Raw genomic sequence first — 25,512 nt, 5'->3', positions numbered from 1 at the left:
CAATGCAAGAGATGCAAGAGATGCAGTTTCGATCTCTGGGTCAGGAAGATCCCCTGGAGGAGGGAATGGCAACCCATTCCAATATTCTTGCCAAGAGAATCCCCATGGACAGCGGAGCCTGGCATGCTACAGTCCATAGGGTCTCAAAGAGTCAGACACAGGTGAAGCAATTTAGCATGCACGCAAGCACTTCATGTATATCTTTCTAAAATAATGCTTTCCTCTCTTTCTCTCTCTCTCCCCTTCCTTCCTTCTTCCTTCATTTCTCCCTTTCTTCTTTCACTCCCTTCTTCTCTCCCTCTTTCCTTCAATCTTTCCTTCCTCCCTCTCTTCTATGAACATATGCATCTATCAAGGAAAACAATAATTGCACATTGACTGAGCATCTTCCAGACAATGGATGAGGCTAAAGTGTAATTAGAGCTTTGGAGAACTAAATAAAGGAGATCCCAGTGGTGGCTTCAACTTCAACTTGCTCAACTTCTTTCGGAGAAGGCAATGGCACCCCACTCCAGTACTCTTGCCTGGAAAATCCCAGGGGTGGAGGAGCCTGGAAGGCTGCAGTCCATGGGGTCGCTAAGAGTCAGACACGACTTAGCGACTTCACTTTCACTTTTCATTTTCATGCACTGGAGAAGGAAATGGCAACCCACTACAGTGTTCTTGCCTGGAGAACCCCAGGGACGGTGGAGCCTGGTGGGCCGCCGTCTATGGGGTCGCACAGAGTCGGACCTGACTGAAGCGACTTAGCAGCAGCAGTGGTGCTGTGCCTGGGACTCAGGTTAATGTGAGATAAGAGAGGTAAAGCAGTGGGAAGGGAGGAGCCATCCACATACCTGAATTTTAAGAATGTTTGAATTTCCTAAGGGCCACACCTAGTAAGAGATTGTGCATTGAGGTCAACCCTGGGTTAGTGACCTCTGTTTCACCTTATCCTGATCAGAGGATGTGGCTAGTTCATGAACTCAAAGAATCAGACTTTCTTATTCTTTGTTGCCCACAAAAACACAGATCCCATGAGAAGTAGAGTCTTAGGGCTTTTCCAACATGCTGGACAGATCCAGTCTTAACTGTCCATCCCCAGTGACATGCACAACATGGTCAATGTGGCATCTTAAGGCCCTTTAGAGGGAAGCATTTCCAAAGCAGACATTTTAACTTTTCCTTTCCTTTCCCAGGTTTGGATTTACTAAGAGATGGAATATCAGATGCTTCACTTATTACTACCATTCCCATGGCCTCCCAGGAGACACAGTAATGCCTATTGTTCATCTCCACATTCACTCAGGAAATTAAAATGCTCAACAAAATTAATCTGAACTAAATATTAGGGTCCTGTTAAACAGGTATGGTTATTTCTGGTCCCAGGAGCCTGGAGTTTCACTCTGATTTAACGTATCACCACCCAAGAACCCTGTTTCCCATAGCAACCACACTACAAATGGTAGACAGTGAGAACAGACCCGTCAAACAAAGTGACATCACCGTCAAACAATGAGTGCCCCACAAAATGTTAAGCCAGAGATTTTCACCACTAAAGCTGGAATGAAGACAGTTTAGCACCCCCAAATCCCACTTCCTTAAGGCAAGGCTCATATTCTATATAAAATGCCAGCTGGCCAGAGATTTCTCACCAGACCCAGGAGACCAGACAACTCAAACGATTCTTCACATCAGGTGAGACTCTTCACATGGATTTTCTTAATATTTGCCCAATGATATTGTATTTTGATTAAAATCTCTTTGCCATGATGTGATATATTTATTTTAAATGCAAAGTAATTTATGTTTAAGGTGACTATAGATCTTTCTGACTTCTCACTTAGATTACAGCTGTGGAATTTGGGGTCAGAAAAGGGGAATAGTTTCTGTTGACCATCTGTTCAGTTGGCAGGAGGATATAGACTGCAGCTCATGTTCAGGGCAATTTTAGTGACATTTTAATATTCTCTTTTATTAATTTTTAGACTTTGCAAAATCGAGAGGCACTGCATTGGCACTTTGGATGTACAAAAGATAACACTTTTCTTTACTCCTTGAACCTATGATCCATCAGAGAATGTAATACATAGGAGTAATTTACAAAAAAATACTGCACATAGAATAGAGAGGATGAGGCAGGTATTGTGCTGAGTCAGAATGAGAAAGATGACGGGATCTGGGAGGAGAGCCATGAGGGGTGAGCGTGTATGGACAAGCAACAACAGAATGGAAAGACTTCCAGAAACAAACACCAAGAAGACAATGTGAACAGAAGCTCATAGACAGAATTGTGTGGGCTTACGGATTTTCCTATGAGAAGTGAGGCACTCTATGTGAGGGATATGAGAGGGTAGACACCAGATTTTGAACTTTAACACTTTTTCAATTGATTGTAAACTGAGGGCTTCAGTCAATCACAGGAACCTGAAGTTATGTTATGTGGCTAATGTAGGTTTTTGGAAAAGAACAGGAAGAAAGGAAGCAAAGAGAAAGGCTCCACTCCCATGGGATCAAAATAAACCACCTTTAAACTTTTCCTCTTGAAAGTGTACAGGAATCCTCAGTTTCCTTTGATTCTCAAATTCAAGGGAACAAAAATAAAGAGAAGAGAAGCTTTTGTTTCTTAAGGGGCATGAAATTAAGATATTTGTCATTAGACTTGGCTTCCTCCTTGTTTTACTAAACTACTAAGTCTGCTTTTCTGTCTCTAGGTCCAGCCTTCTTTAAAGCATGAGTTCATATCAGCAGAAACAGCCTTTCACCCCACCCCCTGGGCCTGAGCAGCAGCAGGTGAAACAGCCCTGCCAGCCTCCACCTCCACCTCAGGAACCATTTGTTCCCATAACTGAGGAGCCATGCCTTCCAAATGTTCCACAACCGGACATCAAGATTCCCGAGCAAGGCTATTCCACACTTCCGGAGCCATGTCCCGTCAGAGATCCGGAGCCAGTCTACACCAACGTCCCTCAGCCTGGAAATACCAAGGTGCCTGAGGCATACCCCTCAGTGGTCATTCCAGGTCCAAACCAGCAGAAGGTCAACCAGAAGTAACGTGGTCCACTGCTATGCCCTTGAGGAACCAACCTCCGGATCTTGAACACCTTTCTCCCTTTTGTTTCTCTGTCTTCATTGTGTAGATCTTGCAATGAGTATTTTCTCTCCCTGAGTCACAGCCTCTCTTGTTTGCATCCTAAAAATATGTGCTATGAGGTTTTCCTTACTCTGAACGGTCCTCTGAGCTCTGCGTTCTGCAGAAGGCCTTAGCAGCTTTACTGGTTCTCAGTTGCTTGGGGTTCATCGGAGGGGAGAAGCTGGATTTGAAGAAATACTTCTTTCCCTTTCTACCTCTATTAAAACACCTTTAAGCACACTCCTGGATGTTGGTGTCATTGGCTGACTGTGCCCCATTCTTTGCTGTCCCATAATGAATAGGACTTGCAGTTAGAGAGGAGTTGGTATAGATAACATCTGTCTAATTCTGGTACCCTGGGCTTCTATAGGGGTGTGTGTGTGTGTGATTACATTTAGGGGGCATCCTTGGGATGGCAATAGCTACAGTGTAATAGAAATCAGAGCCTGTCGTTCAGGCAGCCATACCTGGAGCAGATTTCTTCTCTGGCAGTGGACTGAGTTCTGCTTGTTCCAAGCCACCTCCAAGCCCGTGTGCACTCCCTCCAAGACTCCAGTTTATTCCAAAAAACATCACTCCTAAATGTGTCTCCTTTGCTGTCTTTCAAGTAGGATCATCAGTACTATTCTAGATTCCATACATATGTGTTAATATATGATATTTGTCTTTCACAGTGGGGGAAGGAGAGGGTGGGATGGTGTGAAAGAATAGCATTGAAACATATGCATTATCATATGTAAAATAGATAGCCAGTGGGAGTTCAATGCATGATGCAGGGAACTCAAAGCCAGTGCTCTCTGACAACCTAGAGGGGTGGGGTTGGTGGGGGTGGGGTAGTGAGAGAAGGGTTCAGGAGGGAGGGGACATATGTATACCTAATGCGGATTCATGTTGGTGTATGGCAAAAACCATTACAACATTCTAAAGTAATTGTTCTGTAAAGTAAAAATAAAAAATTTTCAAAAACATCATTCCTACATTCTTGAACCTGATATTCTGGTTTTCTTCACTAGTTTTTACTTTACCCACACAAGGAGGCATTTGATTATAAGCAGCTACATGCTCATATGATCTGACACATGGGCCTCGTGTGATTAACCCTTCTACTCAAGTCCTTCTTTGTCTGCCCCCTTCTAACTATAAATAACAGTAATGATCAGAGGGGTTCTAGTTTCTTGAAGTGATTCTTCTATTTTGATACACTCTGTAAAGGCTTTCTGACTCATATTCTGTTTTTAAATTTTTATTGGAGTATAGTTGATTTGCAATCTTGTGTTTTTTTCAGGTATACAGCAAAGTGAATCATATAACTGATGTGTGTGTGTGTGTGTGTGTGTGTGTGTGTACACTCTTTTTCTAGATTCTTTCCCATATAGGCCATTACAGAGAGGACTGAGTAGATTTCCTTGTGCTATACAGTAGGTCCTTTTCAGTTATCTATTTCATATATAGAACGGACTTAGGGACACAACAGGGAAAGGAGAGGGTGGGACTAACTGAGCGGGTAGCACTGACATCTGTACATTACAGTGTGTAAGATAGGTAACCAAGGGGGAGCTGGTGTACAACACAGGGTGCTCAGCCTGGTGCTCTGTGACAGCCTAGAGGGATAGGACGGAGGGTGGGTGGTGGCAGGGAGGCTCAAGAGGGAGGGGATACGTGTATACTTATGACTGATTCAGCAGAAACCAATATAACATAGTAAAGCAATTATCCTCCACTTAAAAATATATATATTTTTAAAGTAATGTGTATATGTTTATTCCAATCTCCCAATTTAATTCTCCCTGCTCCTTACTCCCAGGTAACCATAAGTTTGTTTTTTACTTCTGTTTTGTAAACAAGTTCATTTGTACCCTTTTTTCAGATTCCACATATAAACAGTATCATATGATATTTGTCCTTTTTTTTTTTTTTGTCAGACTTCCTTCACTCAGTTTGAAAATCTCTAGGTCCATTCATGTTGTTGCAAATGACATTATTTCATTCTTTTTATGCTGAGTAATATTCCAATGCATTTATGTACCACATCTTTATCCATTCCTCTGTTGATGGACATTTATATTGCTTCTATGCCTTGGCTATAGTAAATGGTGCTGCAATGAACTTTGGCATGCATGCATCTTTTCAATTTACAGTTTTTTCCAAGTATATGCACAAGGAATGGGACTGCTGAGTCATATCGTGTTTCCATTTCTAGTTTTTTTTTAAGGAACCTCTATACTATTCTCCATAGTGGCTGTACCAATTTACTTTCCCACAAACAGTGCAAGAGGGTTCCCTTCTCTCTACACCCTGTCCAGTATTTATTGTTCGTAGATTTTCTTATGATGGCTGATTTGACCAGTGTGAGATGATAGATTTTGTAGCTTTCTGTCATTGTAGCTTTGATCTGCATTTCTTTAAGTATTAGTGATATTGAGCATCTTTTCATGTGCTCTTTGGCCATTTGTATGTCTTTTTTTTTTTTTTTTTTGAGAAATATCTATTCAGATCTTCCACCCAATTTTTGATTAGGCTGTTTACTATTTAGATACTGAGTTCTATGAGCTGTTTGTATGTTTTGGAAATTAATGCCATGTTGGTTGCCTCATTTGCAAATATTTCCTCCCATTCTGAGAGTTGTCTTTTCATTTTGTTTATGGTTTCCTTTGCTGAGCAAAGGCTTTTAAGTATATCCCATATGCCTTTGTTTTTATTTTATTACTCTAAGATGCGAGATGAAAAAGACCTTGCTGTGATTTATTCTGTCACATATTCTTGATACATATACATTCCAGAGGTTACAAGGTGATCTTGAACTGTCTTTTTTGTGTTTCCTTCTCCTGATGCTTCCAAAAGTTTTGGAAGGGTGATGATTTTGGCGTGCTACTTTGTTTGCTGAGTCATCTCACTAACTATTCATAAAATTCCACTGCGGCCCATGCTACTTGAACAATGGCCATTTGGATTTCACTTTCCATTAGGTCTGAAGCTTTATGAATGAGTTCAGAGAATTAGGGACACTTCGTTTATAATGATATCCAAGGCCCAATTTGGAGTATACAGGGGTCTGTAACATTTTCTGGAAGCAGCAGCATGCTTCAGGCCTGAGTGCCCACAGATTCTATTTATCCCAGAAGACACATTTGGTCCAGTGTCTTAGATGAATTGTGCCTTTACCCATTTGGCAAAATTTGGCTTTAGAGTGAATGCAGCTGCATTGTGTAATGTTTGCACTCGTCCTCTGTATAAATGAGAATGGACTGAGGGGAAGGTACTTGCTAGACTGGTATTTCTCTTTGAAGTCTGGACCAGCACAGTGGCTAGACCTAATGCTCATTCCAAAGTTGGAAAAGTTTAGGTTCAAATCAGCGACAAATGGAGAGAAGAAGATACAGTAGCTGAGGACAAAAGAATGAATAAATGGATTGTGCACAGAGGGAAACTCAACATTACCTGGGTTCCTTTAATGCAGCTCAAAGCAAAAAATAATATTGTTTCTTAGCCCAATTACACTAGAGTCTCCAGGTAGTCAAAGCTATGGTTTTTCCAGAGTCATATATGATGTCAGAGTTGGACCATAAGAAAGGCTGAGCACCAAATAATTGATGCTTTTGAATTGTGGTACTAGAGAAGACTCTTGAGAGTCCCTTGAACTGCAAGGAGATTAAACCAGTCAATCCTAAGGAAATAAACCCTGACTGTACATTGGAAGGACTGTTGCTGAAGCTGAACTTTTGCCACTTGAAGAGCTGACTCATTGGAAAAGATCCTGATACTAGGAAAGATTGAAGGCAAAAAGAGAATGGGGTAGCAGAGGATGAGACGGTTAGATAGCATTACCAACTCAATGGACATGAATTTGATCAAACTCTGGGAGACAGTGGAGGACAGAGGAGACTGACATGCTACAGTCCATGGGGTTGCAAAATCAGACACAACTCGGTGACTAAACAGCAACAACAACCAGATGCCAAAGAAGGTGAAGCTGTATGTTGACTGAGACCACTCCTGCTTTCGGAATCTTATAAGGTTAAACAGAATTTTTAAAATCTCAGTGGCATCATCTGGAAGACCTTCTGATTCTACAATATGATGAGGAACTGTACCAATGGTTAATGACTGAGCAGAACTGTAATAAAAGGATAGTAAATTTTAACTCATCTTCCAGGATACATATACTCTAAAAATATTATTTGGGATGGAATTTCTGGGAAATACTCCCTACAGGGCAACCTAACAATGTAGCGTATGACTCCCTGCAGGCAGGTCACTATGTAACTATAAACCCTGATGATTGAATGGAAGAAAGGAGTTTTAAATGACAAAATGCAGCAGTTGGTTGGCTGAAAAAAATACAGTCATACAATTATCACCCTTTTTTGTCATGGATGGAAAACTAAGAAACAGAGTTTTTTTAAAGATGGGGTTTTGATGAGATTAAATAAGTAGGCATATTGTGGCGAATCAAATTACCCTGAGGATTGGACCACTGAGATGAGAGAGCCTATGGAAGTCCTTAGGGCATGAAAGTGAAAGTGAAGTCGCTCAGTCGTGTCCGACTCTTTGCGACCCTGTGGATTGTAGCCCACCATGCTCCTCTGTCCATGGGATTTTACAGGCAAGAGTACTGGAGTGGGTTGCCATTTCCTTCACCAGAGGATCTTCCTGACCCAGGGATCGAACCCAGGTCTCCTGCATTGTAAGCAAGACGCTTTACCGTCTGAGCCACCAGGGAAGTCCTGGTGGGCATACTTAGGCATACTCAGATGAAATCACAGGTAGGTGTGACTACTACTGTCTAATCCTACTAGATGGGTCCCCATATATTGAGTACAAAACATGTATTCTAACTGCATTCAGATAATATATATATAGTGGCAACTGTAATAGTTTACACGAACCATCTGGTGATGATACTGCTTATAGACACCAATCCTGAAGGTGCTATAGTGATGACTGTCTCCCTGGATGGTCCTGGCCAGTGGTAATCATGGTCAAAATCTCTTCCCTACTGACAGGAGAAATGACAGTTCAGGGAACTGTCTAACTGATGTGATGATGGGTTGATTCAGTGATACTTTATTTGCTGGAGCATAGCTGGTGACTCTGTCACAGATTTCAAGTATCTCCACTTCCTCTTCCTCCTCATTCTCCTATTCTTCCTCCTTTTCCATTTACCAAACCACATCCTTGAAAAATTCCTGATCAAGACAAGGAAAGAAGATCTAGGAACATCACGTTAAACATTTAATTGGCAACAATTAGTCAGCACTTATGGAGAAGGCAATGGCACCCCACTCCAGTACTCTTGCCTGGAAAATCCCATGGATGGAGGAGCCTGGTAGGCTGCAGTCCATGGGGTCGCACAGAGTCGGACATGACTGAAGTGACTTAGCAGCAGCAGCAGTCAGCACTTAAAAAAGATAGGAAAGTTCTATTCATTAATGCATAGACAACATGTCAATGCACCAAGTTGGATAGTTAAGAGGTGTACATTGGGGAGCAAAGTGTAATATGGGTCTGGAAAAAGTGTAAAAGGGGTCTGTAAGGTTGAAGGAAAAGATAGAGAATAAACATTAGAATAATTTTTTTTTAAATAACTGTCTTTAGAGACCTAAAACATGTTTGGAAAGAGTAGAAGAAGGCAAATATATCAGATCAGTCCTAAGTTTCTATGCCACCTAGACTTCTATGCCAACTGGATTTCAGAACTTTGGTTCGCTCATCCTTTCTTCCCTCCCACACCTACTCTCAACCACTTATATGTGACGATGTGAGTCTTAAATGGTATCTTACATTTATTTCTGGTTTTGTGAAATTTAAATCTGATATTTCATTATGGAATAAAAAGATTTATTTCCTGATGAAAGAATTTTAAGTACATGACAGTAGTCTAAGGAAATGATGGGGTGACAAGAGATGGATTATCCTGATTTCATTAGAAATGTGTTTCCACATTATACAGTAACATGGACTTCCGTGGTGGCTCAAATGGTGAAGAAACTGTCTGAAAAATCCAGTTTAATCCCTGGGTCAGGAAGGCCCACTGGAGAAGGAAATGACTCGGTTCAGTCATTCAGTTGTGTCTGACTATTTGTGACCACATGGACTGAAGCAAGCCAGGCTTCCCTGTCCATCACAAGCTCACGGAGCTTGCTCAAACTCATGTCCATTGAGTCGGTGCTGCCATCCAGCCATCTCATCCTCTGTTGTCCCCTTCTCCCTTCAATCTTTCCCAGCACCAGGGTCTTTTACAGTGAGTCAGTGGACTCAAAAGAGTCTTCTCCAACACCACAGGTCAAAAGATTCAATTCTTCAGCGCTCAGCTTTCTTTATAGTCCAACTCTCACATCCATACATGACTACTGGAAAGACCATAGCTTTGACTAGATGGACCTTTGTTGACAAAGTAATGTTTCTGCACTTTAATATGCTTTCTAGGTTGGTCATAGCTTTTCTTCCAAGGAGCAAGCGTCTTTTAATTTCATGGCTGCAGTCACCATCTGCAGTGATTTTGGAGCCACCAAAAATAAAGTTTCTTACTGTTTCCATTGTTTCCCCATTTATTTTCCATGAAGTGATGGACCAGATGCCATGATCTTCATTTTTTGAATGTTGAGTTTTAAGCCAACATCTTCACTCTTCTCTTTCACCTTCATCAAAAGGCTCTTTATTTCTTCTTTGCTTTCTGCCGTAAGGGTGATGTCATCTGTGTACCTGAGGTCATTGATATTTCTCCCAGCAATTTTGATTCCAGCTTGTGCTTCATCCAGCCAGGCATTTCATATGATATACTCTGCATATAAGTTAAATAAGCAGGGTGACAATATACAACCTTGACGTACTCCTTTTCCTGTTTGGAACCAGTCTGTTGTTTCATGTCCAGTTCTAACTGTTGCTTCTTGACCTGCATACAGATTTCTCAGGAGTCAGATAAGGTGGTCTGGTATTCCCATCTCTTGAAGAATTTTCCACATTTTGTTGTGATTCACACAGTCAAAGTCTTTGGTGTATTCAATAAAGCAGAAGTAGATATTTTTTTGGAACTCTTTTGCTTTTTTGATGATCCAACGGATATTGGCAATTTGATCTTTGGTTCCTCTGCCTTTTCTAAATCCAGCTTGAACATCTGGAATTTCATGGTTCATGTACTGTTGAAGCCTGGCTTGGAGAATTTTGAGAATTATGTTGCTAGCATGTGAGATGAGTGCAATTGTATGGTAGTTTGAACATTCTCTGGCATTGTCTTTCTTTGGGATTGGAATGAAAGCTGACATTTTCCAGTCCTATGAGTTTTTCAAATTTGCTGGCATAGTGAGTGGAGCACTTTCACAGCATCATCTTTCAGGATTTGAAAAAATAGCTCAACTGGAATTCCATCATCTCCACTAGCTGTGTTTGTAGTGATGCTTCCTAAGGCCTACTTCACTTCACATTCCATGTTGTCTGGCTCTAAGTGAGTGATCACACCATTGTGGTTATCTGGGTCATGAAGATTTTTTTTTGTATAGCTCTTCTGTGTATTCCTGCCACCTCTTCTTAATATCTTCTGCTTCTATTAGGTCCGTACCATTTCTGTCCTTTATTGTGCTCATCTTTGCATGAAATGTTCCCTTGGTATCTCTAATTTTCTTGAAGAGATCTCTAGTCTTTCCCATTCTATTGTTTTCCTCTATTTCTTTGCATTGATCACTGAGAAAGGCTTTCTTATCTCTCCTTGCTATCCCTTGGAACTCTGCATTCAAATGGGTATGTCTTTCCTTTTTTTCTTTGCCTTTCACTTCCCTCTTCTCAGCTATTTGTAAGCCCTCCTCAGACAACCATTCTGCATTTCTGCATTACTTTTTCTTGGGAATGGTCTTGGTTACTGCCTCCTGTACAATGTTACAAACCTGACCTAAATCAAATCCCTTATGATTATACAGTGGAAGTGACAAAAAGATTCAAGGGATTAGATCTGATGGACAGAGTGCCTGAAGAACTATGTATGGAGGGAATGGCTACCCACTCCAGTCTCCTTGTCTGGAGAATTCAATGGACAGAAAAGCTCTGTGGGCTACAGTCCATGGGGTTGCAAAAGAGTCATACGTGACTGGACGACTAACACTTTCACACTTTCATAGCAACAGAAAGCCAGCATTGTAACTTTATTCCTAGAACAGACAGGGTGCCTAACCAGCCATGGGTTATAATGAAAAACTTCCGTGTCTAATGGGACAATACATAAAAAGGAAAGAACAGAGAAACTATAGAATTGTTGAAAGCTAAATGTCTGAAGGAAATGGCAATCCACTCCAGTGTTCTTGCCTGGGAAATCCCATGGACAGAGGAACCTGGAGGACTATAGTCCATGGGGCCACAAAGAATTGGACACAACTTAGTGACTAAATAACAAAAATCTCTGAAAAGGCAGAAATGAAATCTTTTGCCAAGGTTGGAAAATGTACTAGGTCATTGTTTCCAGAACTTTAGTTATCTTCTAAATGCTCATTATATTTGTCATAATTACACATCACATGTGTTATGTATTATCAATATCTTTTGCTTTAAATTCACTTTATACTAACTTTTTGAAGTTTTAATTGGATGTAGGCAATCATACACATAAACAGGCAGGTAAAATGTTCAAATTATATACTACAATATAGTAAGAAACACAGAGATAAAAATGAGAAAGAGAGAAAGAGATTATGAAGGTTGGCAAATTCAAAATCTGCAGAACCAAAACCCTAGTGGAAGGCCATCAGGCAGAGGTATTTGTTCTTACCTGGAGGACGACAGCCTTTTCTATTCAGGCTTTCAATGGATGAAATGAAGACTACCCACTTTATAGAGGGCAACCTCCTTTACTCAACCACTGATTTAAGTATTAATCTCATGCAAAACATCTTTAGAGAAATACCCAGAATAACGTTTGATCAAATATCTGGGCACCCTGTGCCAGTCAAGTCAGCCCATATTAACCACCAAATGTAGTGTCCAGCATACTGACAAACTGTGTGAAGAAAGTAGAGCAGGAAATATTTATAAGTTTATTTGACATATATTCCACTTTGACCAATATGGAAAATCTAAAAAGTGGGTTAAAAGTAGGTAAAATTAGTATTAATAATTGAGGAGTCGTGTATGAATGGCAGCTTGTGTTAATGACTAAACTATTAATAAAGTATTTTAACTTTCATATAAAATTACTTGTTTGAATCACATTGCTTATTAGATTAAGTTTCCCAATAATTTCAAAGGGGTAGGAAGCCAGAAAATTTGAACTGTTTTCTGAGCTTTCTTCAAAAGTGGAAGAATTTAAAATGTCAGTTGGGAGACATTCTGTAGAAGAAGATAGTATATCATGTTGGGAATTATGAGCAAATAGCTTACTTTCAGTTACAGGCCTAGGGTCCGAAGTGCCAGAACATCTGAATTATGGTAGGTGATACTAAGCTCCTAGTGAATTCCCTGTGGACAGAGTTGAAACAGAATTATTAAGGTCACTGAAACCTGCTTGATGTCCTTTATTCCAAGGAGAAAAACAGTGAAAGGATGATCCTAGAGGTCACCATTTTACTGAGCAGATCTAAGTGTTACGATGGGATGGCTAGTGAGATGATCTGCAACCTGCCCTCCGTCCATTTTAGAAGAAGAAAGGAGACTTAGATTAGCAGGCTGTTGATCAGGGGAGAAAGCATTATAAGAAGGGCTGGAGGTAAAGAGAAAAGTGTCACCAGGTAGCCAGGTGCTTTGCAACCTAGTATGTACAGCAAAATGGTGACCAGTTCAACTGGAATAAGACAGGAAATTTTATAATTCATGGACGGTGAAAGATAGAAAAGGGTCATATTCCCCAATCAAGAAAGGGAGCTTTTGAGTACAAATTAGAGAACCCTCCAAATCCTCCCTCTGTCATAAACCCCTGATACTGAGAACTAAGGCAGGGACTTTTTGAGTCATGAGAACCTAATCCAGTGAGGAGATCCTGGAGCAGGACATTTCCTCTTTTCAGAGTCCCTGTCAAGCCAGTTATGGATGGATTTGCATTTTGGTTGGGAAATGACTGGACCAGTTTCGGCAGCTCCACCTCCCCTTGGTGGGGCACCAAACCCAGATAAAAAGGCCCTCTGTTGCACCAGTGCCATCCTCCTGCTACTCAAGTCCTGATAGACTTTGGAGAAACTGGTGAGTCTGATTCTTCAGTTCAACTTTGTTCTTGGGCTCCAGAATATTGAATTTATGCTGGAGGCAGCAAATTCGGTGGGTCCAAAGTTATGATCAAGTGTTTAATGGTACTTATTGGATGGGAGGCTTTCCCTGGTGGCTCAAATGGCAAAGAATCTGCCTGCGATGTGAGAGACCTGGGTTCCATCCCTGGGTCAGGAAGATCCCCTGGAGAAGGGAACAGCACTCCAGCATTCTTGCCTGGAGAATTCCATAGACAGAGGAACCTGGCAGGCTACAGTTCATGGGGTCACAAAAAGTCAGACACTACTGAGCGAATTTCACTTTCATTGGATGGGAATTTGGGCACAGTGGTATACTGTATTTATTAAGTTTCTGGTACATACTTTGAATTACCCTATTGAACTGTAAATTAATAGGAAATCTTTGACATGAAAAGGGAAACAAAAAAGTATTTTTTCTGTTTTTGCATCTTCCTGGTGTCCTTCTGCTGTAATTTCAGAAGCATTTATCTTAAAAGGTATGAGGTCCTGTGTCCCTCCTGATGACCCTTTGTGCTGTACACAAGTTATCCTGTTGGGACCTCATGAGAGATAATAAAGATAAGAATTGCTTGTGAGCTTGCCCAGGATTTTAGAACTTGTGATGGCTTTTCCTGAAAATGCTGTTTTCCTGAAAACAAAATAAAACAAAACAAAACATCACGTGTGTTTTAAACAAAACTATTTTTTTAAAACATTGTATGATAAAGTGAAGACTTTCTCTCGGCTAATGAAGCAATTTTCTAAGGAGGGAGTAGCCAGAAATTTGTTAAAAGAAGTTGAAGAGTTTAAAGGGCATTGGAGATTGGAGAGGTTCTGTCTGATGGTATTACACAATTTTTGCCACGTCCCTCTGTAGGAGTTCCTTGTTGTGAACACTGTTATGTAATTTCTTTCAGATTCTAAGATTCCAGAAAGATGTCTTATCAGCAGCAGCAGTGCAAGCAGCCCTGCCAGCCACCTCCAGTAGTGTGCCCTCCCAAGTGCCCTGAGCCTTGCCCACCTCCAAAGTGCCCTGAGCCCTGTCCACCTCCAAAGTGCCCTGAGCCTTGCCCACCTCCAAAGTGCCAGCAGAAATGCCCTCCTGTGCCACCTCCCCAACAATGCCAGCAGAAGTGCCCACCCAAAAGCAAGTAGAAGCATCAGCTTTTATCTGGATCAGGAAAGGATGAGGACAGTTGACTCACCTAGCTCCACAGCTCCACCTTCATCTTCTCTTTAAAGCCTATCATGGATACAGAAGAAGCTTCTCCACCCTTCAGCTGGCAATATGCCTGTGATGACTCCTCACAGCCAGAGATATTGCCTTCCTGAGGCTGCTGCGCCACTTTCCTCTGGGAGGACAACTGAGAAAGCATCACAGCACTTCAGAGGGAAGAGCAACAGCTCTCCTCCTGGGCACCATCATGGGACTGTCTCCCTGTATTCTGTGTCTGTCACCTGGGGACGGGTTTCTATCAGCTGGGCAATTGTTACTTATCCTCCACTTCCTGAGTAAACTACAATTTCTTTGTGTGGCATAAAAATGTTTTCTTTCTTTTAAAGCCTGCTTTTAACAGTATCATATCATCATCTTGGTTTGTTTACACCCTTCTTTGATGCCAAGTTTTAGGCTCTCACAATCAGTGTTATCTGAATCTTGCCATGCTGTTAACAATCATTTCTATACAATTTCAATACATATTATTTTCTTAGTTATTACTTGATTGATTTTATAATCAAATCTTTTAACTTCTTAGGTTTACAGTCCCTTTGCTAAAATGTAGGGAAAATCTTATTTACATTGCAAACTTGTCTGAGGCATAAAATTAAATGAATTGTTTAGTTTAGTTGGCACAAGCCAGTCACAAAAATGCCACTTTTTTGGGTGAGGCAGTTCACCATTGTCTCCCTCATCACCACAAGCACCACCACCACCACCACCACCACGTTTGCTCCACAGGAAAGTGGCTCAGACATAACTAGTATAGCAAGCAAGGAGATTCTTAGGTTTCATTCCTCTTTCCCATTCTGTTATCCCATTATTCTTCTAATTTGACCTTGGGTTTAATGTGATATTGCTGATGAAGTGTTTTTTGGAAATTAGTGGGATGTTCCACATAAGTATAGCAGTTCTTGGACTTCCTGGTGGTCCAATGGTTAAGAATCACCTGTGCCAATGAAGGGAACACGAATTCATTCCCTGCTCTGGGAAGATTCCACGTGCTGGGGGACAACTAAGCTTGTGTGCTGTTGAGGTCCTTTCATGGACCGGAACCTGGTGGTCTGGAGTCGACGATGAGAAAGTGAAAGAATGAGACAGGCTAATATTTCTTGGGTTACTGAGCCAGCTTTCGCGTTCTAGGAAATCAGCCAGAAATAGAGAGATAGAGAGAAAGAAAGAAAGAAAGACACGGGGACCCAAGGTCTGATGGAACAAAGGTGTTTTAATCAACATGGTGTGGGCATATATGCTGTAGTTATTCTCAGCAAAGATAAAGATTAAAATTCCAGACTTACAAAACATAGGCGATCCATATTAAAGAGAGAGAGAGTTGTAAACAATCACTTTTACCGTATGGTCCACAAGAAGGAAGAGGGTGCTTATCACCGTATTGAAAAACTAACGAAGGAAATGCCTTGATCCCTCAGCCCCTGGAGAGGCTTGCCTCTCCTCTTAATTCCTGTATTCAGGAATTAATAAGGAACAGAGGATTCTGGACAGATCCAAAACAGCACACAGAAAGCCTCTTGTTAAATGCTTCCTGACAGTGTGCCACAGCTACGAAACCTGCCCACTCTACTCTAGAGCCTGTGCTCCTGAACAAGAAAGCTGGAATGAGAAGCCTGTGCACCCCAAAAGAGAGTGACCCCTGTTGGCTGGAACCAGAGAAAGCCCGCTTGTTCTAATGAGGACCCAGTATAGCCAAAAAATAAGTGAATAAATAAATAGAATTTTTTAAAAAAGAGAATAACTTTATTTTTAAAAATAGAGTAGTTATTAAAACATGGGTAGTACAGAAGAAAGGGAAACTAAAGAGTCCTTACCAGGCAAAGTGTTGCCTCCTCTCCATGTATAGCCCCTGCTCTTCTTTCTCCAAAAACACATCAATCTCAGGGTTTTTATCTTTTTCACTTCTGGATTTACTTTCCAGATTGTTTTGACCCCACCTTTGAAGAACATTAAGGTTAACAATATTTGTTTAGATTTACAAAGTCTCTGTTCCTATGCAGTTTGTTTGCCAAGTGCTTAACTTACTAGTGAAGTCATTGTGACAGCAGATATGTTCTTTAAGCATAGATCTTACTTTTTTTAACATTTTATTTTATATTGGAGTACAGTTGATTAGCAATATCGTAGTTTCAGGTGAGTGAATCCGTTATACATATATACGTATCCTTTATCAAATTCTTTTCCCATTAAGGTTGTTACATAATATTGAGCAGACCTACCCTATGCAGTGGGCCCTTAGGGGTTATCTATTTTAAATATAGCAGTTTGTATATGTCAGTCTCAAACTCCTAATTTTGCCTGTGCCCTACTTAACCCACCTGGTAACCATAAGTTCATTATCTAAGTCTGTGAGTCTGTTTCTGTTTTGTTCGTAAGTTCATTTGTATAATTTCTTTTTAGATTCCACACATACAGTGACATCATACAATATTTCTCTTTCTCTGTCTGACTTTCTTCACACAGTGTTACAGGTTCTATGTCCATCCATGCTTCAAATGATGTTATTTCATTCTTTTTAATGACTTAGTAATATTCCACTGCATTTTTGTACACCAATTTCTCTATTCATTCCTCTGTTGATGGACATTTAGGTTGTTCCTGTGTCCTGGCTTTTGTAAATAGTGCTGCAATGAAGACTGTGTTGTATGTATCTTTTTGAATTATGGTTTTCTCTGGGTACATGCCCAGGAGTGGGATTGCTGGGTCGTAAGGTAGTTCTCTATTGAGATTTTTCCCTTTGTTGTGCAAAAACTTTTAAGTTTTATTAGATTCAATTTATTTTTGTTTCTTTTTTTTTTTTATTCTAAGAGTTCGATGACAAAAAGATCTTGCTGTGGTTTATTCTGACCTATATTCTTGTTACATATTCAATACATTAGAGAGGCTGCAAGGTGATCTCAGACTGTCTCCTTTGTGTTTCCTGCTTCTGGTGCTTTGAAGACCTTTGGAAGTGTGCTGATCTTGGCATGCCACTTTGTTTGCTAAGTCATCTCACAGTTTTTTCATAAAATTCAAACTCAGACCATGCTATTTGAACACTGGCCAATTGGATTTCAATTTTCATAGGCCAGAAGCTTTGTAAGTAAGTTCCAAATATTAGGGGCACTTCATTTGGATTGTTCAGTTCAGTAAGTTTAGTTGCTCAGTCATGTCTGATTCTTTGTGACCCCATGGACTGCAGCACACCAGGCTTCCCTGTCCATCACCAACTCCCAGAACTTGCTCAAACTCATGTCCATCGAGTCAGTGATGCGATCCAACCAGCTCATCCTCTGTTGCCCCCTTTTCCTGCCTTCAATCTTTCCCAGCATCAGGGGTTTTTTCCAATGAGTCACTTCTTTGCATCAGGTGGCCAAAATATTGGAACTTCAGCTTCAGCGTCAATCCTTCCAATGAATATTCAAGACTGACTTCCTGTGGGATTGACTGGTATGATCTCCTTACAGTCCAAAGGACTCTTAAGAGTCTTCTCTAGTACCACAATTTAAAAGCATCAATTCTTCAGTGCTCAGCTTTCCTTATGGTCCAACTCTCACATCCATACATGACTATTGGAAAAACCATAGCTTTGACTAGATGGACCTTTGTCGGTAAAATAATGTCTCTGCTTTTTAATATGCTGTCTAGGTTGGTCATAGCTTTTCTTCCAAGGAGCAAGCGTCTTTTAATTTCATGGCTGCACTCACCATCTGCAGTGATTTTGGAGACCAAGAAAATAAAGTCTGTCACTGTTTCCATTGTTTCCCCATCTATTTGCCATGAAGCAATGGGACCAGATGCCATGATCTTCATTTTTCTGAACGTTGAGTTTTAAGCCAGCTTTTTCACTCTCCTCTTTCACTTTCATCAAGAGACTGTTTAGTTCTTCTTCACTTTCTGCCATAAGGGTGGTTTCATCTGCATATCTGAGGTTATTGATATTTCTCCTGGCAATCTTGATTCCAGCTTGTGCTTCCTCCAGCCCAGTGTTTCTCATGATGCACTCTGCATATATGTTAAATAAGTACTTACAGCTCAGTTTTATTTGGCAAGCAAAGGAAAATATATCCTCCAGGTTGAGGGCTGGCTAACCCAAATGATGTGAAGAGAAGACAGCCCCCAGGCTCAACTTTGGCTCCTCTTTTTATATGATTTTTCTCCTCCCCTTGAGCCTGCCCTATGTAAATTGGGCTAGCCAGGAGGGCTGTCTGTTTTACCTGAGGTTCTCACTCTGGTCCACAGGCCTTCCTTTGTTCTATTTTCACTGGCTTTTCCCTTCTTTGTTTTTAGGCACTGCCATTCTGGACTCCTTTTTCCTATTCTAACTAGCTAACAGATGGAATCTAGGAAACACTCCCTACAGAGCTGCATAATAATGTGGCATATGAATCCACAGTATTCATGTGGTGGATCAATATGTAACTATAAACCTTGAAGACTGAATGGAGGAAAAATCTTGAGTTATAATGGACAAAATGTAGCAGTAGGTTGCCTGATGAAATGTAGGGTACTATTATCACCTTTTTTTTTTGCTATAAATGGTAAACCAATAAACAGAATAGATAAGAGCATGCTTTTTTGATGGGATTAAAGCAGTAGGCTTATCACGGTGGATCAAATTACCCTGAGGATTGGCCCCACCCTGAGATGAGAGAGGCTATGAAAGTCCTTATGGCATACTCAGGGGAAATGACATCAAAGTATGGCTACTACTGTCTCATCTTACTATATCAGTTCAGTTCAGTTCAGTTCAGTCGTTCAGTCGTGTCTGACTCTTTGCAACCCCATGAATCGCAGCACGCCAGGCCTCCCTGTCCATCACCAACTCCCAGAGTTCACTCAGACTCACATCCATCGAGTCAGTGATGTCATTCAGCCATCTCATCCTCTGTCGTCCCCTTCTCCTCCTTCCCCAATCCCTCCCAGCATCAGAGTCTTTTCCAATGAGTCAACTCTTCGCATGAGGTGGCCAAAGTACCGGAGTTTCAGCTTTAGCATGATTCCTTCCAAAGAAATCCCAGGGCTGATCTCCTTCAGAATGGACTGGTTGGATCCCCTTGCAGTCCAAGGGACTCTCAAGAGTCTTCTCCAACACCACAGTTCAAAAGCATCAATTCTTTGGTGCTCAGCCTTCTTCACAGTCCAACTCTCACATCCATACATGACCACTGGAAAAACTATAGCCTTGACTAGACGGACTTTTGTTGGCAAAGTAATGTCTCTGCTTTTGAATATGCTATCTAGGTTGGTCATAACTTTCCTTCCAAGGAGTAAGCATATTTTAATTTCATGGCTGCAGTCACCACCTGCAGTGATTTTGGAGCCCCCCAAAATAAAGTCTGACACTGTTTCCACTGTTTCCCCATCTATTTGCCATGAAGTGATGGGACCAGATGCCATGATCTTAGTTTTCTGAATGTTGAGCTTTAAACCAACTTTTTCACTCTCCACTTTCACTTTCATCAAGAGGCTTTTTAGTTCCTCTTAACTTTCTGGGTCCCCATTATTGAGTATAAAACATGTATTATGACTGCAGTCAGGTACTTAGTACACAGTAGCAACTTCAATAGTTTACATGAACCATTTGGTGATGACACTGCTTGTAGACACTAATCCTGAAGGTGCTATAGTGATGGCTCTGTTCCTGGATGATCATGCTCAGTGGTAATCTTGGTCAAAAGCTGTTCCTTATTGACAGGAACAGTGACAGTTCAGGGAACCTAACCTGTTTAACGGATGTGATGATGGGTTGATTCAGTAATCCTTTATTTGCTGGAGCATAGCTGGTGACTCTGTCACAGGTTTCATGTATCTCCACTTCCTCTTCCTCCTCATTCTCCTATTAACCACATTCTTGAAAAGCATCCTGATGATTTGGCCAAGACAAGGAAGGGAGATCTACCAATATTACTTTAGATGTTTAAATGGCAACAATTAGTCAGCCCTCCTGACCACAGGAAGAATTTGAAAAGATATTAAAGGACTATTCAGTAAATGTATTGACAACATGTCAGCATATCAATGTTGGAGAGTTAAGAGGTATACACTGGGGAGCAAAGTGTAATACAGCAAGCTGAGGTGTCTGGACAATTGAAGGAGAAGACAGAGAATAAACATTAACATAATTTTAAAATTATTGTCTCTTAGAAGCGCAAAACATCTTGGGAAAGAGTAGAAGAAAGCAAAGTATCAGATCAGCCCTAAGTTCATAATTACCCTAGATTTCAGATCTTTAGTGCTCTGATTCTCTCTCCCCTCACAAACCTCCTTTCAATCATTTGTATGTGATGGTGTGAGTCTTACACGGTATCTTACATTTATTATTGTTTCACACAATCTAAACCTGAAGTTTAATTGGAATACAAATATTTATTTCCTGATAAAGAATTTTAAGCACTTCATAGCAGTCTAAGGAAGCGTAAGAGTGAGGAATACAGGGGACATCCTGAGTTCATTAAAAATGTGTTTCTACATTCTACAGTAACATAAACCCAGCATTATAACTTATTTCTAAACTAGACAGGAACCCTCAAAAGCCAAGGCTCACCATAAAAAGCCTGAGTGCCCAAGGGAACAGCACAGAAAAGAGGACTGTTCAGCTCCGGGAAAGAACAGGGAACTGTGGAAGCATCATTGAGGGATAAATCTGTGAAAGGCAGAAACAAAATCTTTGGTCAGGGTTGGAAAACATACTAGGGTATTGTTCACTGAAAGTTAGTTATTCCCTAAAGGCTCATTATATTTGCCAAAATTACAGATCACATGTATCGCATAATATTAATAGTTTAACTTCAATTTATACTAACTTTTTGAATTTCTAATTTAATCGGCCCCAGAAAATCATGTACATGAAATTGTATATTACAGTGCATATATATTTTATAAAAAAAGAGTGAGAGACACACAGAGAGACAGAGAAAAAGAGAGAAATAACTAAAGCTGGAAAATTCAAACTCTACCGAGCCAAAAACCCTGCTGAAGGTCAACAGGCAGGTGAATTATCTCTTACCAGGAGAGGGTGAGTCTTGTTCTATTCAGGTCTTCAATGCACTGTTGAGAACTACCCACCTTATAGAAGGCAACCTCTTTTTTCAGGCCACTTATTTAAACATCGCATGTGCCTGCTAAGTCACTCCAGTTGTGTCCAACTCTGCGACACTGTGGACTATAGCCTGCCAGGCTCCTCTTAGCTCATCCACAAACAGCCTTAGAGAAACACACAGGATAGTGTTTAACCAAGTATCTGGGCACCCTGTGCCAGTCAAATTCACTCATAAATGAACTATCAAACCTTCCAGCACACTGACAAATTTAATGAAGAAAGCAGAGAAAGAAATAGGATCATTTGACTTATATTCCACTGTGACTGTTATGGAAAATCTTTTAACATTTTAAAATGGATTTTTAAATGAATTGAAAGTATAATAAAATTATTATTAATGATTAAGATGTTATGCATGAATGGCAATTAGCTATACTGAATGAATTATTAATAAAGTGATTTCAACTTTCATATATAATTAGATGTTTGAATGGCATTGCTTTCTAGACTAGGTTTTCCAATCATTTCATAGGGGCAGGAAGCTAGAAATTTTGAACACTTCTCTAAACTTTATTCAAAAGTGGAAGAAATAAAGAGGGGCCCCTTAGGAGAAATTATGTAGGAGCAGGTGGTATGTCAAGTTGGGCAGTTATGAGCAAAAAGCTTTGCTTTCAGTTGTTGGTCTAGGGTCTAAGCTGCTGGAACATCTGAATTACTATAGGTGATGTTACACTCGTATTGAATTCCCTGTGATCCAAGGTAAAACAGATTTATAAAGGTCAGAGGAATTTGCTTGATGTCCTGCTTTTTATGGATCATGGCAGTGAAAGGAAGATTCTAGAGGTCACCACTTCACTGAACACTAAGTATCATGATGGGAAGGCTACTGAGCTGGAAAATTCAAACTCTACCAAGCCAAAACCCTGCTGAAGGCCAACAGGCAGGGGAATTATCTCTTACCAGGAGAGGGTGAGTCTTGTTCTATTCAGGTCTTCGAGGCACTACAATTATTCCAAAATCTGTTTTTTGTTTGAAAGAACCAAGCAATCTTTTGAGTTGTTACTTTGATTTTACGAAAATAGCATCTTTAAGAAAACCCATATAAGTTCTGAAATTCTGTGTAAGCTCACAAGCAATCCCCATCATCATTATCTCTCATGAAGTCCAAACAGGACAAGAAGAAAGGAGACTTAGATTAGCAGGCCATGGATCAAGGAGGAAACCATTATAAGAAGAACCTGCGGTAAAAAGAAGGCTGTCGCCAGGTAGCCAGGCCCTTTTCAACTCAGTATGTACTGCAAAATGGCAACCAGTTCAAGTGGAACAACATAGGAAGTTTTATAACTCAAAGAAGGCGAAAGATAGAAAAGAGCCATCTTCCTCAAACAAGAAGGGGAGCCTTTGAGTACAAGTTGGAGAACCTGCCAAATCCTCCCACTGCTGAAAATCCCTGAGAGCTAAGGCAGAGACTCTTAGTCATGAGAACATAATCCAGTAGGAGATTATGTTCCATCCTGGAGCAGGATGTTTCCTCTTTTCAGAGTCCCTGTCAAGCCACTTATGGATGGATTTGCATTTTGCTTGGGAAATGACTGAACCAGGCCAGTTTTGGCAGCTCCACCTCCCCTGGGAGGGGCAGCAAGCCCTATAAAAAGGCCCTCTGCTGCACCACCACCATCCTCCTGCTACTCAAGTTCCGATTGATTTTGGAGAACTGGTGAGTCTGATCCTTCGGTTCTACTTTGTTCTGGGGCTCCCAATGTTGAATTTATGCTGCAGAGAGCAAATATGCTGTGTCCAAAGTTATAATTGTGTTTAATGCTACTTTGTTGATGGTTGATAGGAACTTGAAATTTAAGCCCAATGATATATTGTATTTATTAAGTTTCTGGTACAATGTTTGAATTATCTTATTGAAAAATAAAATAAATATGAAGTTTTTGACATGAAGAGGTAAGGACAAAAGTACTTTTCCGTTTTCTGTATTTTTTGGTATCCCTCTGCTCTGGTAGAGAAGCATTTATCTTAGAAGGCGGAGAACCCTTGTATCCTTCTTGGTGAACCTTTGCTCTGTACACAAGTAATCCAGTTTGGACTTCATGAGAGATAATGATGATGGAAGTTGCTTGTGAGCTTACACAGAATTTCAGAACTTATGATGGGTTTTCTTAAAGATGCTATTTTCATAAAATCAAAGTAACAATTAAAAATATTGCTTGGTTCTTTCAAACAAAAAACAAATTTTGTAATAATTGTATGAGAGAAGGTTTTCTTCTGACTAATTAAAAACTCTCTTAATGAGGGAGAAGTCAGAAATTTGTTAAAAAGAGTAGAAGAAATTAAGCACATTAGAGACTAGAGAGATTCTATCTGATGGTATTACATAAGCTCAGATTTTCTCCTTGTAGCAGTTCCTTGTTGTGAACACTGTCGTGTAATTTCTTTCAGATTCTAATACTCCAGAAAGATGTCTTATCAGCAGCAGCAGTGCAAGCAGCCCTGCCAGCCACCTCCAGTAGTGTGCCCTCCCAAGTGCCCTGAGCCCTGCCCACCTCCAAAGTGTCCTGAGCCTTGCCCACCTCCAAAGTGTCCTGAGCCTTGTCCACCTCCAAAGTGCCCTGAGCCTTGCCCACCTCCAAAGTGCCAGCAGAAATGCCCTCCTGTGCCACCTCCCCAACAATGCCAGCAGAAGTGCCCACCCAAGTATAAGTAACAGCATCAGCTTTTATCTGGATCAGGAGAGGATGAGGACAACTGACTCACCTAGCTCCACAGCTCCACCTTCATCTTCTCTTTAAAGCCTACCGTGGATACAGAAGAAGCTTCTCCGCCCTTGAGCCAGCAGTATGCCTATGGTGATTCCTGACAGCCAGAGGTTTCCTTCCTGAAGCTGCTGTTCTGCTGTCCTCTGGAAGGACAGCTGAGAAAGCATCCCAGAGCTTCACATGGAACAGCAGCAACTTTTCTTCCAGGCACCATCAGAGGATTCTCTCCCTCTCTTGGGTCTGTCTATCACCTGGGCAGGGATTTCTACCAGCTGGTCAACTGTTGCTTATCCTCCTCATCTCAAATAAAGTACAGTTCCTTTGTGTGATGTCAAAAATGTTTCCTTTCTTTCAAAATTGTTTTTAATAATACTATACCATCTTCAAGTTTTGTTTCTATCCTTTGATGCCAAGGTTCAAGCTCTCACGAGCAGCGTTGTCTAAATTTTGAGTCTTATCAAAGAATCAGTTCAGTTCAGTCGCTCAGTTGTGTCCGACTCTTTGCGACCTCATGAATCACAGCACGCCAGGCCTCCCTGTCCATCACCAACTCCCGGAGTTCACTCAGACTCACATCCATCGAGTCGGTGATGCCATCCCACCATCTCAGTCTCTGTTGTCCCCTTCTCCTCCTGCCCCCAATCCCTCCCAGCATCAGAGTCTTTTCCAAAGAGTCAACTCTTCGCATGAGGTGGCCAAAGTACTGGAGTTTCAGCTTTAGCATCATTCCCTCTAAAGAAATCCCAGGGCTGATCTCCTTCAGAATGGACTGGTTGGATCTCCTTGCAGTCCAAGGGACTCTCAAGAGTCTTCTCCAACACCATAGTTTAAAAGCATCAATTCTTCGGTGCTCAGCCTTCTTCACAGTCCAACTCTCATATCCATACATGACCACAGGAAAAACCATAGCCTTGACTAGACGGACCTTTGTTGGCAAAGTAACGTCTCTGCTTTTGAATATGCTATCTAGGTTGGTCATAACTTTCCTTCCAAGGAGTAAGCGTCTTTTAATTTCATGGCCGTAGTCACCATCTGCAGTGATTTTGTAGCCCAGAAAAATAAAGTCTGACACTGTTTCCATTGTTTCCCCATCTATTTCCCATGAAGTGATGGGACCAGATGCCATGATCTTCGTTTTCTGAATGTTGAGCTTTAAGCCAACTTTTTCATTCTCCACTTTCACTTTCACTTTCATCAAGAGGCTT

At 40.9% G+C, this 25,512-nt stretch overlaps 2 protein-coding genes and 1 long non-coding RNA gene across 4 annotated transcripts; all 3 read left to right on the top strand.

Annotated features, from left to right (window-relative positions):
* Window positions 1-1,572: 1,572 nt before the first annotated feature.
* Window positions 1,573-3,352, top strand: LOC783113 (cornifin-like). Its single transcript, XM_024989965.2, has 2 exons — window positions 1,573-1,677; window positions 2,694-3,352. The coding sequence occupies exon 2, from the start codon at window positions 2,713-2,715 to the stop codon at window positions 3,031-3,033; it is 321 nt and encodes a 106-aa protein (XP_024845733.1). The 5' UTR covers window positions 1,573-1,677; window positions 2,694-2,712; the 3' UTR covers window positions 3,034-3,352.
* A 9,872-nt stretch (window positions 3,353-13,224) lies between these two features.
* Window positions 13,225-14,834, top strand: LOC100848648 (small proline-rich protein 2E-like). Of its 2 annotated transcripts, none has more exons than XM_005203962.4 (2): window positions 13,225-13,267; window positions 14,208-14,834. In XM_005203962.4, the coding sequence occupies exon 2, from the start codon at window positions 14,227-14,229 to the stop codon at window positions 14,443-14,445; it is 219 nt and encodes a 72-aa protein (XP_005204019.1). In that variant the 5' UTR covers window positions 13,225-13,267; window positions 14,208-14,226; the 3' UTR covers window positions 14,446-14,834. The 2 variants fall into 2 exon arrangements, with proteins under 2 accessions (XP_005204019.1, XP_015318417.1); XM_015462931.2 differs by having other exon boundaries at window positions 13,253-13,342.
* Window positions 14,835-23,052: 8,218 nt separating this feature from the next.
* On the top strand, window positions 23,053-24,645 carry LOC100848634 (uncharacterized). The gene is made up of 2 exons (XR_139249.3): window positions 23,053-23,259; window positions 23,991-24,645. It is a non-coding gene; the product is annotated as an uncharacterized lncRNA (long non-coding RNA).
* The last annotated feature ends 867 nt before the right edge of the window (window positions 24,646-25,512 follow it).

The sequence above is a fragment of the Bos taurus genome, chromosome 3 (genome assembly GCF_002263795.3).
Source record: "Bos taurus isolate L1 Dominette 01449 registration number 42190680 breed Hereford chromosome 3, ARS-UCD2.0, whole genome shotgun sequence".
In the NCBI taxonomy this organism is placed as follows: domain Eukaryota; kingdom Metazoa; phylum Chordata; class Mammalia; order Artiodactyla; family Bovidae; genus Bos; species Bos taurus.
Note: the sequence above shows the minus strand (reverse complement) of the source record. Positions and strands in the feature narration are given on the sequence as shown.

What these genes read in the sequence shown, in the direction of transcription:
- LOC783113 (XM_024989965.2), top strand. Translation starts at nt 2,713, where the DNA reads ATGAGTTCATATCAGCAGAAACAGCCTTTCACCCCACCCCCTGGGCCT.
- LOC100848648 (XM_005203962.4), top strand. Translation starts at nt 14,227, where the DNA reads ATGTCTTATCAGCAGCAGCAGTGCAAGCAGCCCTGCCAGCCACCTCCA.